This window comes from Aspergillus steynii, assembly GCF_002849105.1.
Source record: "Aspergillus steynii IBT 23096 chromosome Unknown P170scaffold_2, whole genome shotgun sequence".
Classification (NCBI taxonomy): domain Eukaryota; kingdom Fungi; phylum Ascomycota; class Eurotiomycetes; order Eurotiales; family Aspergillaceae; genus Aspergillus; species Aspergillus steynii.
The window spans coordinates 137,422-155,411 of record NW_020194399.1 but is presented as its reverse complement, the minus strand read 5'-3'; the positions used below and the strand labels follow the sequence as shown (position 1 = coordinate 155,411).

The 17,990-nt window shown below is 52.3% G+C and overlaps 8 protein-coding genes across 8 annotated transcripts; 4 read left to right on the top strand and 4 right to left on the bottom strand.

Moving 5' to 3' along the window:
- Positions 1-1,174: 1,174 nt before the first annotated feature.
- P170DRAFT_400339 (uncharacterized protein) lies at positions 1,175-2,763 on the bottom strand (the record flags this gene model as incomplete). Its single annotated transcript, XM_024846320.1, has 5 exons — positions 1,175-1,826; positions 1,881-1,945; positions 1,998-2,377; positions 2,439-2,506; positions 2,568-2,763. The coding sequence occupies 5 exons, from the start codon at positions 2,761-2,763 to the stop codon at positions 1,432-1,434; spliced, it is 1,104 nt and encodes a 367-aa protein (XP_024706751.1). The 3' UTR covers positions 1,175-1,431.
- A 1,603-nt stretch (positions 2,764-4,366) lies between these two features.
- Positions 4,367-6,471, top strand: P170DRAFT_506474 (FAD/FMN-containing dehydrogenase). Its single transcript, XM_024854396.1, has one exon. The coding sequence runs from the start codon at positions 4,490-4,492 to the stop codon at positions 6,230-6,232; it is 1,743 nt and encodes a 580-aa protein (XP_024706750.1). The 5' UTR covers positions 4,367-4,489; the 3' UTR covers positions 6,233-6,471.
- Positions 6,472-7,015: 544 nt separating this feature from the next.
- On the bottom strand, positions 7,016-8,876 carry P170DRAFT_348275 (MFS general substrate transporter; the record flags this gene model as incomplete). Its single annotated transcript, XM_024843669.1, has 8 exons — positions 7,016-7,234; positions 7,336-7,743; positions 7,809-8,072; positions 8,125-8,383; positions 8,421-8,554; positions 8,600-8,646; positions 8,699-8,745; positions 8,794-8,876. The coding sequence occupies 8 exons, from the start codon at positions 8,874-8,876 to the stop codon at positions 7,016-7,018; spliced, it is 1,461 nt and encodes a 486-aa protein (XP_024706749.1).
- Positions 8,877-9,424: 548 nt separating this feature from the next.
- On the bottom strand, positions 9,425-11,645 carry P170DRAFT_487283 (Zn(II)2Cys6 transcription factor). Its single transcript, XM_024853950.1, has 3 exons — positions 11,387-11,645; positions 9,996-11,338; positions 9,425-9,947 (listed from the first exon to the last, which is right to left on the bottom strand). The coding sequence occupies exons 1-3, from the start codon at positions 11,457-11,459 to the stop codon at positions 9,507-9,509; spliced, it is 1,857 nt and encodes a 618-aa protein (XP_024706748.1). The 5' UTR covers positions 11,460-11,645; the 3' UTR covers positions 9,425-9,506.
- Positions 11,646-11,986: 341 nt separating this feature from the next.
- P170DRAFT_349450 (alpha/beta-hydrolase) lies at positions 11,987-13,655 on the top strand (the record flags this gene model as incomplete). Its single annotated transcript, XM_024843735.1, has 2 exons — positions 11,987-13,383; positions 13,439-13,655. 2 exons carry the CDS (start codon positions 11,987-11,989, stop codon positions 13,653-13,655), a joined length of 1,614 nt encoding a protein of 537 aa, XP_024706747.1.
- A 285-nt stretch (positions 13,656-13,940) lies between these two features.
- Positions 13,941-14,678, bottom strand: P170DRAFT_422458 (uncharacterized protein; the record flags this gene model as incomplete). The annotated part of the gene is made up of 1 exon (XM_024847433.1): positions 13,941-14,678. One exon carries the CDS (start codon positions 14,676-14,678, stop codon positions 13,941-13,943), a length of 738 nt encoding a protein of 245 aa, XP_024706746.1.
- A 1,002-nt stretch (positions 14,679-15,680) lies between these two features.
- Positions 15,681-16,095, top strand: P170DRAFT_443655 (uncharacterized protein; the record flags this gene model as incomplete). Its single annotated transcript, XM_024850570.1, has 3 exons — positions 15,681-15,724; positions 15,773-15,830; positions 15,883-16,095. The coding sequence occupies 3 exons, from the start codon at positions 15,681-15,683 to the stop codon at positions 16,093-16,095; spliced, it is 315 nt and encodes a 104-aa protein (XP_024706745.1).
- A 325-nt stretch (positions 16,096-16,420) lies between these two features.
- On the top strand, positions 16,421-17,825 carry P170DRAFT_443654 (zinc-binding dehydrogenase; the record flags this gene model as incomplete). The annotated part of the gene is made up of 7 exons (XM_024850569.1): positions 16,421-16,483; positions 16,538-16,607; positions 16,660-16,727; positions 16,777-16,842; positions 16,912-17,086; positions 17,145-17,498; positions 17,563-17,825. The coding sequence occupies 7 exons, from the start codon at positions 16,421-16,423 to the stop codon at positions 17,823-17,825; spliced, it is 1,059 nt and encodes a 352-aa protein (XP_024706744.1).
- Positions 17,826-17,990: the final 165 nt, after the last annotated feature.

Genomic DNA, 17,990 nt, shown 5'->3' with positions numbered 1-17,990 from the left:
ACCTAGACCTTTGGCAACTGAGTGTGACTATGAGAACAACCGTTTCCATTCCCCTTGTCGACATATATGTTGGCTGCCCCTGGACTCTCGTCTATCTTGTCGGATTTGCCGCAATAGCAAGGTTTTCCTCCATAGACAGCGAGGCAGGAGATGTTCGACCCTAGGCTATATTAGAGCCAGCTATATACTACCTCCCCTGGGTGTTTCCGACCGGGTTTTACATTACACCTCCCGTCTATGTGAATCTAGTCGGCCATGCCACGGTCAGTCCCAGAGTGATCAAACTACAGCTGCTGTGCGGCCTAAGACGATTCCTAGTCTTCGTGACGGGCGATATTTGCCTTCCTTCGACATTCTCTCAACTCACATCCTACCAAGACATGACCTTCCCGGCACGTTATTATCATCTGCCTGACTATAGACGAGTCGGCGGGACCGAGATTCGCGATCGTGTTGTTGACTCGAGACTTGATTATGTGCACAGCGCTAATGATGTTTTCACCACATGGCCAACTCAGTGTTATTAGCCACTTGGCTTCTACTACATATAACGAATGATGAATTTTGATGTCTTTCAATGTAATGAATTCAAGTTCTTCTACTCATGCGCCGATAACATGCTGGTGATGATGTCATTCTCGAGGTAATAAATATATATCCGAGCCGTAGGTAGCGAACGCTCCTAGGAGGCAACTACATTGCCCAATCAAGCGCACCAATGCATATAGCAGATGATCAAGAACTCTAGTCTACGTACAGTGAGAAAACAGTAGTAGGTCATTAGAGGACTCGTCATCGTGCCAATATTTCGAATTCGTGGCAAACTAGGTTGCAAACGAACGGCCGCAGGTGGGACGGGGGAAGACGGCGATAGCGGTCCGCGAAGGTTCAGAACCGGGCGAAGTCAAATGCGCGGGGAATCCGTCCCGGGGGTGGTGGAAGTTAAAATGACCGAGTTTACTGGTCGGTTGGTAGATTTAAGATTCGAGTCAGAATGAGGCTATCGTCATCACCCCAACGAGGACCTTACATAAGCCAGATCCCGTGCGGAGTGGGACTCACGTGACGTAGGCTGTAGCTTCCCGATCGGGCAGCGTCCACGACCGCTTGTTTCTCTTTTCTTTTCTTTTCCTCCGCCCCCAAGCCGAATCCTTCTCCGTAATTAATTTATCATCAACTACCGATGAAGCCTTGTCTCTCTGCCACACCCGGACTCGGCGCCAAGACAGTCTGGCCATCGACTACTCTCGATGGATATCTGGGAAATTGCCAAATGCCCTTCCGGCCACGTTCCGGCTCGAAGCTGTCGGGCTCATTGGCCGGAAAACGAGGGAAATGAAGGGCGATGGCCCTGCAGGAGTTTGAAACCATGCGCTGAACCGTCTAATTACCTCTATTAATCATTACTAACTCTGTACAAATTTTATGCGTTTATCTCGGCCAAACATGGCTGGACACCGCGTCCGCATTGTTCAGGTCCGACCGACTGTCCGTGTCCTGTTGGATGGTCGTGTGCACGGCGATGGCCTGCATCTCCAAGTCCGAGCTCCTGCGACCCGAGCTGGCCTGGATGTTCGGAGATTTGGACGCCTGCGACAGCCCGTGCGGGTCGTGGATTTTCTGGAACCCGTCGTTGTGCGTGTTGACAGTGGAATGGAATCCGTATAGTTTCGTGCCCGACGACGGATGAGATCGGCCCTTGGACACGCCGCTCTTGACTTTCCCCAGGAATCCTTGCACCAGCGGTTTCATGAGCGGTAGACAACCGCAGATGATGGCGACGTCGATTTCCAGACATGTCCAGACGGACTCTTTGGCACTCGAGGCTTTGGATAGTTAGATCGCGCGGAAAAGTGCAGGACTAAGTGATGGTAACTCACAGGCCAGATCGGTGACGACGAAATTGCGGAATTCGATGAGACGCATCAGACTGAAGATACATACCCTGTTTCCTGGTTAGCACTGGTTACCATAATCCATCGGGAGGAAAGGCATACAATCCACCAAGCGAGAACACAATGGTAATGGCGATCTTCTGTCGGAAGGTGATCTGTAGGTTCCAAACCACCGGGATGGGCAAGCAGAGGACAATGACATCCTCGATCAGCGCGATCGATCCCATGGACTGGAAGAACGCGCGCTGTCCGCCCATACAGTGTCCGTTCAGCGTTTTATCATAGTAGTATTGAGGCGGAGTGCACTGGAAGATGTTCACCAGCAAGGCCACGATGGCCCAGATTGCGATGAACACCATCAGGCAGTTGGAAATAATCGAATACGTTCGGAGGGTGCCCAGCAGACGTTTTAGGAACACAATAATCGAAATTTTGATGAAGGCCATCGACGGCGCCCAGAATTTCTGAATCATCCATGATCCCTATACGAAGCCATGCGGTTAGCACGTCTGAATCTTGTCTTCGACTAGACGGAGTTCGTACAAACTGAATTCGTTGTCGTTCATCCGGGGGAAGCTCCTTGACCGAAATACCGACTCCATTGAAGGCCGCTAAGAACAGAGGGATATGTCAGTCACTGAAGCGCTGCATCCCGTCCAAAGAAACACTCACTGTAGACAACAAAGGCAGTGGCACAGTAGGAGATCAGCAAGCCAATGCCCATCAACAGGTCCTCCACCTTGAGACCTGTCGTGGTGAATCTCCGCGAAAACACACGCAGAGCATAGGAAAGAGTGGCCAGCGCCGCACCCACGATGGGCACGACCGTCAGCACGTTCTTCCAATATCGATTCTCTTCGTAGGTCATCCTGCACCACCAGCACCGACTCAGGCAGCGGTTGCGCACTGACGATCGACAAGGCGGATCGGAATTCCATCGAAGGGTCAGTTAGGGAGACGGCTGGGTTTTATTTGAGACGGTCCCTTTTTTTTTTTTTTTTTCTCCCTCCGTCTTTAATTTTGATTTGATATTGCGCACAAGTCGGGGTGCTCTGAATGCAGAAATGGGCAGCAGTCTAACGGCTTAATTGGCTAGACCAGGAGTTATTGATCAAGCATAACCACAGGACAGTCTGCGATAAACTTTGGCAAGGCCCCCATCCGACGAGAGGTTTTTGGACGGTTTGATGTCATGTCAAACTTTGTGGCCGCCAAGGATTGATTCAAGATGGCAAATTCTCCGCGATCATTACTCTACGGAGCCAGGAGGACCCGATGGTTGTTATACTCGGCATACGGAGTACTGTGCTAGTATATACAGCTATCGTTGGTCTCTGTGTTGGACGATTCCCTGAGATTCCTGAGACGCCCCGACCCAAGTTCTGTCCCTGTCCAGTCCGGGGTGACGACGCAGGAGGATCGTCGACCACAGGAAGGGAGAGTTCGTGCGGCCTGAATCCTTATGCAAGGGGCAACGATTGTCTGCCGCCCCCGTCCGTTCCTGTTTGAGGATACCCGAGGAATCTCCAGCAGGCCGTAGTCCCGGACGAGACTATCTTAGCACCTGGACTAATCGGCCTGAGCGACCGATGTGGACTGGTTTGGATCAGAAATCTCTTCCATGGTGTCTACGCAAGACAATGGTCTCAGATGGTGTTGAAAAGAGGCGCCCACTTTAGATTGCAATGGTGGCCTGATTTGCCCTGTTCCATCGCACAACGTGGCATACTATCCGATGCACAATCTAAGATGGAGACCGGTGGAGTTTTGTATCATGTTGTTCTCCACCCATATAATCCGTGCAAGGCAGTGAAGTCTTTCTACGGACTGATTGATGCCTCAATCTGAGGCGACGATGGGCGCCCTTGACTCCTGTTTCCCGATGTCTAACCGTCAACGCAACTTTCTTGACGGTCGTAATGGATCTTGCTGGTCAACGTTTGTCGATCTGCCGGCCGAATGGCGATATACGGTCCCTGCGCGGTGCTGAACATCCACCTATCCACCGCACGATACAAGAAAAACCAAGGCAAGTCCACGACGCTCGGAAGTCGACCGAAGCCCTGGCGGAAAAGCTTAAGGCGAGTTCGGCCCGACTTGTCACTTTAGGAATGCAGCCACGTCGATCAGACCCAGCTGAATGGTCACTTTGCCTCGCTGCAGTCCAGCTGCGGTTGGTTCGGAGTTGGTGGTGGAGTCGGTCGTCCTTCGTCTTAACTCTAACGACGCTGCATCTCCCCAGGCACCATCGCTTAACGCTCTTATCGCCGTATGGGATACTCGGAGTACTCCTAGTCCAGCGTTAGCAACTTAGCACGACTGACTCCAAGGGGTTTTCCATGTCCGTTCTCCGAGGCATCCATCCGCTATTGACGCCCTAGATTCACCCGATTCAGGGTTGGCAATCATACTACGAGTCGCGAGAGTACGCACTCCATAAGTGCCGGGTTCCGGAAAATTCCTCCCCCTAGCCTCGTCCCAGCTCAGCGCTTCGACTGTTTTTAATTGGAGCCGGCGGCTCATCTCAAATTGTGGACGAGATCTTCGCCTGTTCCTAATTTCATTCCTGAATTGTCTCATTCTCGCGTGGCAAGATGGCGTCTACCGCAGTCCCGGGATTCAAGTCTTCGCTGGCCGTGCTGGCGGTCCAATTTTTGGGCTTGACTGTGGCGGATGGAGTCGGAGTCTGTCAGGTTCCCCGGTCGGAGTGCACCCTGGATAGCTTCAATGCCACCGTTCAGGGCCGCGTGCAGCCCCTTACGCCTTTCTCCCTGCCCTGCTTCTCCGAGTACAACGGCAAGGCCGTGACTCCTGACGATGCGGCCTGTGCCTCCGTCCAGGCCAACTACACCAGCCCCTGGATGCGCACCAATAGCGCCAATGGCTACATGAACAACCAGGTGGAGATGTGCTCGTCGGATCCCGAAGATCAGTGTCTGCTCGACAGCAGCGATCCCACCGACGGTCTGGCCTTTGACAATAATGCCAACTGCCGCCAGGGCAACATGCCCTCCTACTACCTGGAGGTCAAAGACGAGAAGGACGCCATCGCGGCATTCAAGTACTCGAGCTGCTCCGGTCAGCGCCTGGTGATCAAGAACACCGGCCATGACTACTTGACCCGCAGCAGCGGCAAGAACACCCTGGCGCTGTGGACTCGCAACCTGCGCGACCTGTCTTACGTCGAGGCCTTCAAGCCTGAGGGATGCTCGACCAGCTACAAGGCCATCACCGCCGGTGCTGGTGTCAACTTCGACGAGGCGTACATCTTCGCCAACCAGCACAAGGTCACCATCCTGGGTGGCTACTCCTCGACCGTCGGACTGTCCGGTGGGTGGGTGCAGAACGGTGGTCACTCGATTCTGTCCCCCGTCTACGGTCTCGGTGTTGATCGTGTGCTTCAGTTCAAGGTGGTGACCCCCGACGGCGAGTATCGCATTGCCAACGAGTGCCAGAACTCCGATCTGTTCTGGGCTCTGCGTGGTGGTGGCGGTGGTACTTTCGGTGTTGTGATCGAGACCACCCACGAGGTCGAGCCCGAGATCAGCTTCGTGTCTGCCAACATCAAGTTCCCCAAGACCGACAGCAATGTCCTGCCCTTCATGGATATTGTCGTCAACAACACCCTCAAGTGGGCTAAGGAGGGCTGGGGTGGTCACATCACCGGCAACACCCTGGTCAACGTCTCTCCCCTGCTGTCTATCGATGAAGCCAAGGAGTCTCTTGCCGAAGTGATCTCTTACGCAAAGGCTCAGGGCGGTTCTGCCACCATCGAGGAGTTCTCTACGTGGTATAACTTCTACGAGAAGTACGTCACGTCCAGCTCTGTCAGCGTCGGCGTCACGCATTTCGCCGGCAGCCGTCTGATCCCCCAGAATGTCTTCGAGACCGCCGAGGGCCGCCAGAACCTGATGGACTTCTTCTCCCTTATCCTCTCCGTCGGCCAGTCCCCTTACATCCCGGTCGTCGGCCCCGTCCTGTACAACTACACCGAAGGCTCCACCAGCGCCACGCCCGCCTGGCGCTCGGCCGTCTGGGAGCTCGGCTCCGGCGCCGCCTGGGCCTGGAACAGCACCCTCGAGACCCGCGAGCAGAAGATCGCCAGCATCCAGAACATGACCGCCACCCTCGAGCGCATCACCCCGGGCAGCGGTGCCTACAGCAACGAAGCCAACCCCTTTACCGAGGACTGGCAGGAGGCCTGGTGGGGCGACAACTACAACAAGCTCGCCGAAATCAAGACTAAGTACGACCCTAAGGGTCTGCTCAACTGCTGGAAGTGTATCGGCTGGAAGGAGGAGGATGCGAAAAACTCCTGCTTCTCGGCTTTTGTTTGAGATCTGAATGAATCATGACTGGTAGATGCTGGTTATGGCTGTTTGCATAGATACCCCTGCATAATTACATCAATGGTATCCCGCCCTCGCGCTCGGTGTACATACAGATTCAACACATGGGCTGTCTCTCTTTATACCGGCTTTGTCGATAGCACGACATATTAGATAATAATAGCCGTAAGGCATGGCCTTAATTTGTTGAAGAATTATTGTGCCTGAGCTCAGATTTGTCTGTACTTCATTAGACCTCATACAGCAGTCATTAGCCTAGTTTCTGAATGGCAAACCTTTTTGGTGGAATCAAATGATCCTGAAAATCGAATTTAAATAGATCTCAAATACTTATCGTTCTTTCCATTTTGGGCGAAGTTGAAGCTATTCGCACCCGGTCGGACATTCCCCACAAGATCTTTCCTCGAATACTGGATTTAATCTAATACACTTCGCCCTCCCCTCCCTTGTTTCAGATTGTCCTTCTGTTTTATTCTGTTCTATTTTTACTATTCAACATTGATTATTTTTTTCAGGCTCTTTTTTTCCCTAGTCCCTTAAGTGCGCGCTTTTTTAACATGTTCTCATTCTGGCTGAAACTTCACAAGTTTCAGATATCATCGCTTTTTTCAGTCACCTCAAGCCATGTCACATGCTTGCTAAATACATTAAGAAATAATTATGATCTGAACCTATGCTCTCTCGCAAGTAATTAAAATAACCGCACTCGCGCTCATAAACACGAACAGCAATACAAAACTCAATCCTCTCATCGGACCACAAGCGACGGAATCAGAGAATATACCTAAACCCCCGATTCTGCATATCCGTCTCATCCACGCCCTCTAGCTCCTCGTCCGCATGGAGATCAATCTCCCGGCTGTCTTCGGGGTCGATGTGCACGCCTTGTTCGCGGTCTCGGCGCGAATTGGTCCATGAAAGGTAGATGCGGAAGATCAGGGCCATGACGATGGTGATGGCGAAGCAGGTGAGGATGGTGGTGTATGCGGTCTGGTTTGTGTGTTAGTGTATTGAACGTGGGTTGCCAGGCTGAGTGAACGGGAGGAATGAAACGATGATGGAGTCAGGAACGGATGGATGTATTCACTTACCCCATACGCCGGAGCCTCGTTATTCTTAAAGAACTGCGGCCCCACGAAATTACCCACGCAATAACCGACAAAGATCAGCGCCACGAGCGTCGACTTCTTCGTGAACCCGGCTGTGTTGCTCGCGAAGAGAGACATCATGAGTGGAAACGCAGGCGACACTGCCGTCACGAGCCAGTAGCCTGCTAGTCGGGAGAGCTTTTTCTCTGTCGGCAGCAGCTTGATCATTAGGACGCCGGCCATGGCGAGGAGGAAGGTGCCGATGACGGCCCAGAGGCGCGATTTGCGGAAGAGCGTGGTGAATACGGCGGCGAGGATTACCGTGGTGAGTTGGAATGCTGCGGCGGGGAGACCCATCAGGATGGTTTGAAATTTGTCGTAGCCGAAGCTGTTGATGATGATGGAGTTGAACTGGGGGTGTTGATTAGTTGAGGGGATTGTAGAGGGGACAGGAGGAAGAAGGGCGGGTGGCATACGCTGGTGATACCGCCGTTAGGCACGCAAATGACAAACGAGAAGACCAAGAACCACCAGGTCTTAGGGTCTTGGAAGGTCTCGATGAATTGCTTCTTGTCCCATTGCTTGGTTTGTGTGGTGCGCTGGAATTTCTTCGGTCGCAGAGACGCGAATTCTCGCTCTGTCGGCGTGAGGAAATGAGCATTGGATGGCGAGTTCGGGAGGTAGAACCACAGCACAACCGACCAGGCGATGGTGATCAGGCCGAAGATTAAGAAGAGCAGCTGTATCGGGTAAGAGAGTTGTTGGGTGGTACAGATGGAGAGGAATACTGACTTTCCATTGCGAGAATCCTCCCGTGTAGTGCAAAATACCGTAGGCAATCATTGATCCAATGATGCTAGCCACGGCATTGCCTGCAAACCAGAACGAGTGGCGAGACATGTGTTCCTTCGGAGTGTACCACATTCCGGTGATCAGAGAGAACCCAGGGCTGATGGCACTTTCGAAGATACCCAAGAACGTTCTTAGGACCATCAGGCCGGCGTAGTTCTCGGCCACAGCGTGTAGAGTGAGGATTATGCCCCATAGCAGGCTACAACAGTTAGCTTTGCCGAGGAGATTTGATAGACAAGTCATACATCAAGAGACTGAGGTATCGGCCTAGAGGAAAACGGACAAAGCCAAGGGAGATGGGATAAGAGGCAACCAGATAGCCGATATAGAAAATACTCGACGCCCAGTTGAATTCTTGTCCAACGAGATTCTATCACGGTTAGCGACGCTTCGTGCAAATTGGAAACAGACGTACGAGATCCTCCCGTATGCCCAAAATAGCACTATAGGACAAGCTGGTTTCTATCGAAGCGATGAGTCATGAACAGGGCTGTCATCGTGCCAAAGCGCCTACTGTCGAGGTATTGCAGGCCGTAACTGATAATCAGCAACGGCATCAAACTGACCCAGTTAGCTTCAGCATCGCGTTGTCTGACCAGTGTAACATACTTCATATCAATCTTTCGGACTAGCATCTTCTCCTCTTCCGGGCCCAAGGTGTCCGCAGCGCCAGATTCCTTCTCGACTGGCATGTCGCTCTGCACGGGCTCTTTGGGCTCGATTTCCATGGGAGGTTCATTACCCAACATGGCGAAGGAAGAAAGAAGGAAAATTTCCCTCTTTTGCCGATCTGTGATGGGCTAGAAGATCACAAACTCAGACCAGGAAGGACGAAACCATGGTCGGTGGGCACCGACTGATATATGATTCCAGGTTGTGCAGCGCTAGGAGAAAAGGAGGATGCGGGGATGCAGCCGAAGAAGATAACAAGTGGAGAAATCGGGGTCAGGGCTTGGGTCCATGTTTTGTACGTCCAGATAATGGCTTTCTGTCCACTAACCTGTGCAGGGCGAAATTGAGTTCGAGGAATTGGTGCAACTGACGATAGTCCGCTTTATTGGTCGGATTAATCGACGCGACGACGCCGATCTCGGTGCGAGGGCCCACTCGCCACCAGATAAACCGAGACGCTACTCGGTAGTTTGGATATGCTAACATGACTTACCCGGTTTGTGTTGGTGCTGCATGCAGTGCGACTCGCAAAGCAATTGACGCTAGATGCTTATGCAAGGGTCGTGAGGCACTGTTCATATTGGCGAGATTGGAATCGACAACAACACACGGGCAGAACACGCCATATACGAAGAAGCGTGTTCAAGATTTTACCGACTCGCACCAGCCAAGCCCGCCGAATTAGTTCCGCTGATCAACCATCTGAGATTTTGCATCGTGATTCCATTGGCAGATCGATGTTTGATCGTCTGGATCAACTGGGTCCCTGCCTTGAGGCCGGGATCAGAAATGTGGTCCACGAGCCACTGCCGGTGAACTGGATCGTGAGTTTCCAGGGCACCAATAAATAGCGACCACTGAAATCGTTCGAGGAGCTGGACTGGCCCAGTGCTGACGGTGTGATATGCAGTCGAGACTAGCGTGTTAAGAGTTTTCTGCAGGTGCTTTGAAACCGGTCGCTGTCCGAAGGCAGACTCGCGACTTCGGTAGAAATACAACTGGAGTGCGTGAAAGAAGGTAATCGTGACATACGACATTAGCGATAGGCGAGAGTCGCTTTCCGGGAAGGAAAATGGAAGAAATAAGTGGTCCTAAACTTTGTTAGAAAGCGATCGTCAGTCCAGCTGCGTTCTTCGTACCTGCTGCACCGTGTCTATTCGACGTCGCAGTCGGGGTTCGATTTCTGCGGCTTCCTGCTGCGAGCTCTGGCTGTATTCATTTATTTCCTGGTGCAAACCGATGAGGTCGAAGTAAGCGTCAAGGGTTGCCGCGTCCTCCATGTCAAATATGGCAGATGCGCGCATGCAAGGGGTTTGAGGAAGCAAGAAGGCAGTACGCGATCGTATCCAAACCTTCCGTCGCTTCTCTGGATCTTGACTCATATGCCGGGCGAATGATCCCCCACAGCCGAAAAAGCCGCAAAACCCGTCGCGATCGTACAAATATACCAGTATCCTGGCAAGGAGAGCCTGGTCGGGCGGAGACTCCAAGCTTGTGCAACTGTTCCCAGTGAGCGAAGCCAAATCCTCGCTGGCACAAAGATCGTCCAGCCCATGTGCTCTAACGTAGAGCATAATTGTCCTGCTCAGATCCTCGAGTTTCGTCACATCTAGCCGATCCCGCCGCATCCAAAACATATAGAGATACAGAAATGAGAGCATTGTGCTGACGTGGTCTGTAGCAGCAAATGGATTCTGTGCTTGCAAGAATAAGTGGGAACCCCGCTCAAAATGCCTCTTGGACTCCTGCGGTGGTCGGGAACCGTGGCCATAGTAAATCGCCAGCTCGCTGTAGGACAGGGCGAGAAGGAAATGAAAAGCCATGCGTTTCTCAAATGCTCTGTCGACAAACAAGGCTTGTGCGGAGCAAGTCCAGTGTCGAGTTGATTTCAACGGGGCGAAAACCGCGCGATGGAAGCTTAGAGCTTGTTTGTCGTTGGTGCCTAGAGCAGGAGCTGTGTCTGCGACGTGGATGAAGGACGTATCGGGCGACATTGACATAGGGAGCGCAAGCGGCATTTGTAGCAGCGGAAGCGTGTCGTGTATACTATCGAGCACGCTGCTTGATAGGGAAACCGGTGTTCCATAGCTTGGTGACGGTGCCGCATCATGCTCGTAGCCATCGGGTACCAGTAGTCCAGACGCTTCGCATTCGTCTATCAAGTCTGGAGGGTTTCCGGACGATTGAGAAACGATGCCCGAGGCTGCATCATTAGATTCTTGCTCATTGGCCTTGGTGACCATGGGTTGTCGCGCAGACTCATCCGGTTGCAACGACGGAGTCAATTCACCCTTCGGGACGATGGAGCAAGGCGACCAGAGATCGCGATCACGACGCTTGAGGGGACCAAATCCTCTGCGCCTCTCAGCCAGTGAAGCTTTGGGTCGGGGCCATTCACATGGCAAGTGCAATCGAATGCAACGACCACAGTAGGGGCGCTGCTCGTCGCATTTGACTCTCTTGCTGAGGCAGGTAGCGCAACCTATTCTTCATTTAGTCTTGATGCAATATAGCTTGGAAAAGAGCTCACCATTCTTAGATCGCCTGGCACGCTCTACTCGCGCCCGACGCGGTCTGTCAGCAGGGTCTTTATCGGCTCCCATGGATGCAGACCGCGAGGGCTCTTGGAGCCTGGACCATTCTCCGGTATCTCCAAGAGTCTTATCGACTGAGGACAGGTCGGTGCTATCTCTAGGTATGAATATCTATCGAGTGTCCATGATTCCGTATCAAATGGAGATAGAGAAGAGATACAGATTGGATGCAGGTGGGATGCAGATAGGATGGAGTTCAAAGAAGACGAAAGATGGAGAAAACAATCGACGAGAGGAGATGGCAGCCTGAGGCCGCAGATCGGCTGGATGACTCAGCACACCCATCGATTAAACCGACCAATCAACAGCGCCGGGCAGTTGGAGATGGAGAAAAGGGAAAAATTGGAGGATTTTGAAGGGAAAAGAGGGGATTGTCGGGCGAATAAATAATCCTTCAGCTTTCTATTGGTGTTTGTCGTGACAGCAGCAGTGGATTGCGTCTTCTGTTGCGTCCAACGGTGTCAGGGGGTTTAAATTGACATCGTCCCTCCCGAATATATTTCTGCGGATCTCCATTCCTCTTCGACATTATCATCATGGGAAACAACATTTCTTACCAAACCTCAGAGTGCCAGGTCAAACTTCCTGGACTAAAAGGAAGTATTAAGGGTCAACAGTATGACAAGAAATCACGCCGTTTCGCCAACGTCCCATATGCCCTTCCACCGACCGGTGAACGACGATGGAGAAAGCCAGAACCCCTACCCGAGTCTTACTCCTACTCTACAGAAGGAGGACCGTTCGATGCGACCTCATTCGGCCAGGTCTGTCCTCAACCAAACTATTCCGCCTCGGTGAAGAAGAAACTCCCTCAGCACGAGTTCGGGGAAGATTGCCTGCGACTGAACATCTGGACTCCCGTTCAGAGAGAAGGAGAAACCAACCCCAAATGGCCGGTGATGATTTGGTTCCACGGAGGATGGTTCCAAATCGGGGACCCCAGTCAGGAAGAGGCGATGAATCCGACAGAGTTGATCTCGACCGGCAATCTAAATGCCGTGTTCATTGCCGTGGGATACCGTCTCAACGTGTTTGGATTCCTGGCTGGCGATGCGCTGCGAGAGGAGAGCCAGGCAGGGGAAGTGGGAAACTACGGACTCTGGGACCAGAGGCTCGCGATGGACTGGGTCTACGAGAATATCGCTGCGTTCGGTGGAGATCCGTTGAATATTACGCTCTCGGGTCGAAGTGCTGGTGCCTACGCCGTACAGGCGCAGACTTTGTATGATTTCCGAGGAGATCTGTCGGAAGGTTCGAGAGATCGTTTTCGTCGGCTGGTCATGTACTCCAATGCAATTCCGACGCAACCAAAGACGCCAGAGGACTGCCAACCGCAGTTCGACGAGCTGTGCGAGCATTTCCAAATTGCGCCCTCGCTCTCTGGGTCCGACAAGCTGAAGGCTCTGCGTCAGATCAGTGCTCAGGACCTCTGCGATACCATCATGAAATTGAAGCATCATACTTTCCGTCCGGTCACTGACGGGGTCTTCATCCATCCTGATATCTTCGAATATTATCGAGACGGGTCGTTCGCCCGGGAGTTCAAGCGCAGAGGATTGCGGATCTTCATCGGAGAGGTGTTGAATGAAGAGACGCTGTATGCTGTGACGAATGGACCGGAGGCTAGTCGCGAGTCTCTCGAGCTGCAGGTTTCCAATTATTACTCTCCGTCGACTACGTCGCGTCTGTTACACCATTATTCACTCCCTACGTCGACTGAGAAAAAAGACTGGGAGGCCGTGTTTGGGCGCATCGTGTCGGACGGTCAGGTCCGAGCACCTTCTCGATTTCTTGTCGACAATCTGCTGTCCCACGGTGTGGAAATAAGAGACGTGTGGCGGTATCTTATCGCCTATCGTCTATCATTTATTACACCCCAGGTGGCACCTGAGTCGTTTGGCGTTAGTCATGCCATGGACCGGCCTTTCTGGAAGTGAGTGAATTGCATGGAACCTCACATTATGTGGACTCTGCTAAATTATTCACAGTTATTCGATCATGCATGGCCCGACTTCAATGGAGAGACAGCTTATGACAGATTGGATCCGTGATCTGTCCGCGTTTGTTGGAAATGAGCAAGGATACGAGTATGGTACGAGCAAGGAGGATGACTACAAAGTGATTACACCGGAGGGAAACATAGAAGTGCAGAAAGACGCTCGTTGGACAGAACTGCTAGATTTGATGAATGTCTTCGCCGGGTGAAGCGTATGTTACATTTCGTCATGACCGAATGAGAGCTAGAGTATGCTCTCGAATAGATGCCTGATCACGGCCATGATCATGCTAAACAGGAAAGGGAATTTGAATGATTGAACGCCAGATGCATATTTCAACATTACCCTGACAATAGACGACAGCACAAATTCCTACACTCAGAATCGAGTACGTACAATGATAACAAGTGAAGCCAACCACAATATGCATACATCAATCCGGTATACCACCCCTACCACAACTGCCACCCCCCAACGGCCTCGCAAAAAGAACCTATTTCAGCTCACCATCCCCATTGCACATCTTCAGGGGGTAGGAATCGCCCAGACAAGTAGTCATGACACCCTTAACCCACGACAACGAGTTCTGACCATAAGTATAAGTCTCCGAGTTGAACGAGTCCGCCTGGAAGTACTCAAACGAGCCACTGCCGGGCTGTCCGTTGAAGACGTATCCGCGCTTTCGCTGCGTCAAGGGGTTACTGACGATGGCGCCCCATTTGTTCTTGGGAATCGTCATGGTCACGGTGCCGGTCAGGGCGCTGGTCTCGGTGTAGCCGTAGTCGATGTGCGTGGTGACGGTGAGGAAGCTCTCGACAGACGCGGCGAACGAGCTGCCCACCGTGATACTGTTGGCGATCGTGTTACCGGCGGACATGGCGACGGTGGCATCGGCTTCGTTGGCGTGCGTGATGGTCGACATGGGGATGTCCCAGCCGAGGAATTCCTGGTCGGGCAGGGGGATGATGAGTTGGGCGTCGGAGCCACGCTTGGTGAGGTGGGTGGTGGGGCTGCTGGTGAGGCGTCTGGGCAAGTCGTTGACCGGAGGAGACAGTGCGGCGCCGTTCAGGTGGGCGGAGAGGTCTTTCTTGTCGATGGACACGGTGCTGCCATCGTGGAGGAGGAGGGTGGCCTTGTCGAGTCCCGAGTCCTGCGGGTTCGTGGCCTGATCGTGAGGCAGGGCGGTGGTGACCGCGCAGAGAGAGGCGAAGAGAGTGAAGGCGGCCTTCATGATGTTGGTGTTTGGGTATGTACAAGGAGTTGGGGTGAGATGATGTCGACAGGCAGAGAGGAAGGGTTGGGATGATTACGGGAAGGAGGGTCTATATACAACAGAAGAGCGAGATCATCGTTCAACTCGCAACCGGACCCGCAGACACGCGATACTCCATCATGCGGTGAACTGAAGTCAACGTAGCTCCGGTCCCTGGCGGATAGAAGGATAGAATCCTTCCGTGATGAAACTCCCGAAGAAAGCCCGGACGCAAGACAATCCATGAGGCATTTCAGCGCAGATCCCCAGGTGCGCAGAACGGAGTCAGGATCGGACCGCGGCGGATGAGAAGACTCCGACTCCTGCAGAAACGTTATTCTTAGGCCACATGTGCCTGTCAATCATCCTGAGTGGACCAATCCATGGCGAAGAGACACCGGCAGTGTCGGGAAGACGTTATCACCCGTGGGGCCTGCCACGCCATGACGACAATGCCAACCCTTATAGATTAAAGTAAATTAAAGCTGCCCCAAAGGGGTTCTTTTTTGGGGTATCTGGAGTGACCGACTCGCAGAATAAGGATCTGCAGGCCTGCATCCGGAACTCCATCTCCTAGTGCCGATGATCGCTGCCGCTTTCACGGCGCCCCGTACCATGACGAGATCCCAATTGGGCTGCAACTGAGACATCCAGGGCCTCAAGGTTACGAAGGATCAGGTCCATTGTGTGAATGCAACCAAGGTGCCACCATGAAACATCGCCGACTCGAGCTGAAGACGAATACCTCGTAGACATTGTCGTTTGGGGTTTGCTGGCGGGATCTGCCTGGAGAATCTTCGGATTTTCACGTCGTGGCAGGATGCACCATCAAGCCAGGGGATGGAACGAGATGGTTCCGAAGAGCCGATGACATGTCGTCTGTCTTAAATGTGGCCGACAGAGGGTTCCAGGAGTCGGATATAGACCTGCCATATCCCATCACTCAGACCTAGACATCCACGCATCCCATCAACCATCACCATGAAGCTCTCACTCTCGCTGCTCGCCTCAACTCTTGCCATCGGGTAGGATCCTTTGACTCCATGCGTCGAGTTTATGCTGACATCTCAAAGCGTCTTCGCCGACCTTCACAACACAGGCATCTGTTACGACTCCCCAGGAGACGATGTGGTCAGTTCCTTGAGCTCTTAACATATGGCGACAGTGTGCTGATACCCTACAGCAAGTGTACAACAAAGACGCCACGGACAAGGCATGCACTGCATACAAGAAACGAAACACCGGAGACAAGCAGTGGGACCAGTGCCCTGACTGCACCTTGTTGAGTGACCAGGACCTCCTGTACTACTGCCAGTCTGAGGGACAGCACATTGGAGGAGACGAGTTGAATTACTATTGCAAGCAGAACGGCGCAGGAGGTAGCTTGGCGTGGTAAGGGGCTATTGTTTGTTAGTTTGGAATCTGGAGGTGCGCGATACAACATGTGTAGATATACTTGAGTTGCTTATGCTTTTTGATCTTTGAGCCTTACAAGAACGTTCAGTAATTGGACACACTCCTCAATCAATTTTGACGAGGGAAGCTCTTGTCCTTTCCATGCATGATGTCGGTTCGAGACTTGGGTTGGAATAACCGAGTCTCGGTTATCCCTCCTTAGAAGTAAGCCAGGAAGCGTTCAAAATAACCATGCCCCTCGACGCTTAGCTTTTATGCTCTTTCTACTGTTCATTGGATACTACTTTAACCAAATCTGTGAAAAAATGCCTCCTGCGATTCCACAAACCATGCACGCGTGGAGAAAGCACAAGGGCAACCCAAAGCCTGTAAGTCGCTGATCTCTAATTTGAACATCGAGAAACCCATCATTGACTTCGAAGGTCTGGGAGGTCGTCCCCGTACCACGAGCGCCCCCTACAGGGCTATTAGTCAAGCTCTTAGCAGCGGGAGGTATTTACGTGATCGCCTTTGACGCTATACCCAACTGACGGACCGCGAAAAGTCTGCCACAGTGACCAGGCTTTACTGGATGTCGAGGATCGTCCACAGTTTGAGGAGAAGTATATTCTAGTAAGTATAAAAGCCATGTTGGTAGATGTATAAATTAACTTCAAATTAGGGACACGAAGGATGCGGCGAAATCGTCGAAATTGGACATGAAGTCCAGGATAAGTTGCTTCAACTGGTATTATCCAGCTTCACTCTCTCATACAAGATCAAAAGAAAAAGGACCGACAAGCCTGACAAGTTACAGGGCGAACGTGTAGCTCTCCTTGCTGTCCCGGGATGCGGCCAAGACAGCTGCGGCGAGTGCTCTCGGAATTTGGAACAGCTCTGTCCAACGGGACATCATCATGGAATTGGCCAAGATGGGTTCTATGCGGAGTACGTGGCCGTTGATGCGCGCGCTGCTATTCCCGTACCGGACGGTAGGTTCCTAATAGAAACTGTCACCGAATGCCTGCAATAAGCTGACCATATCTATAGCCGTGTCATCCGAAGTCGCAGCCGTTGCAACCGATGCTGTCACTACCGCATACCACGGCATCACTCGTCGAGCTGAAGTCAAGCAATCCGAGACAGTGTTTCTGTTTGGCCTCGGTGGACTTGGATTTAATGCTTTGCAGATTGTGAAGGCAATAGGAGCGAGGGTGATTGCATCGGATATCCGAGCAGAGAAGTTAGAGGCCGCAGTGCAACTGGGGATCCCACTCCACGATATTATTCCTGCGGGGACATCTATACAGGAATTCGTGAAGGACAATGACCTGGGAGGCAGGATTGATACGGTATTGGATTTTGTCGGCTCGAATCAAACATTCAGGGACGCACAGGCTATCGGTAAGTACACTCAGCCGATACTTGCTGGGTTGATCTCTAGCCGGTACTAAGTTAGATCTTACAGTTCGCCCCGGTGGAAAGATCCTTTGTGTAGGAACGGGCGACCGCCAAAATGAAGTCGACATGAAAGTCGGGATTAGGAAGCGTTTGAGCATCATTTTCTCCTACGGTGGGCAGTATCGCGATATTGTTGAGGTTCTGAATATGATTGCAACGGGGATTATTCAACCTCAGGTTGAGACAAGGGGACTCCGTGATCTGCCGGCAGTGCTTGAGGATTTGAGCTCGGGCAGGATCCGGGGTCGAGTTGCCTTGGTGGGGCTGTGATCCTTGAGGTTTTGATTTGCCGGATGTTAATATGGAACAATATCCATAGATTGCTCTCCAGTCATCTCGGTAAACCCAAAGAGGAATGCCGAGCCACCAAGCATCCCCGCAATTTGAAGGCCGGAGATGCGGAGAAGCAGACGCGCTATATCTATTCTCTACGGT

Excerpts from the sequence above, each read along its gene's own strand:
- P170DRAFT_506474 (XM_024854396.1), top strand. The coding sequence starts at position 4,490 with ATGGCGTCTACCGCAGTCCCGGGATTCAAGTCTTCGCTGGCCGTGCTG.
- P170DRAFT_487283 (XM_024853950.1), bottom strand. The coding sequence starts at position 11,459 with ATGGGAGCCGATAAAGACCCTGCTGACAGACCGCGTCGGGCGCGAGTA. Across the intron at positions 11,339-11,386 it reads TGCCAGGCGATCTAAGAATG|GTTGCGCTACCTGCCTCAGC; the intron begins GTGAGCTCTTTT and ends AATGAAGAATAG. Across the intron at positions 9,948-9,995 it reads GAATAGACACGGTGCAGCAG|GACCACTTATTTCTTCCATT; the intron begins GTACGAAGAACG and ends AACAAAGTTTAG.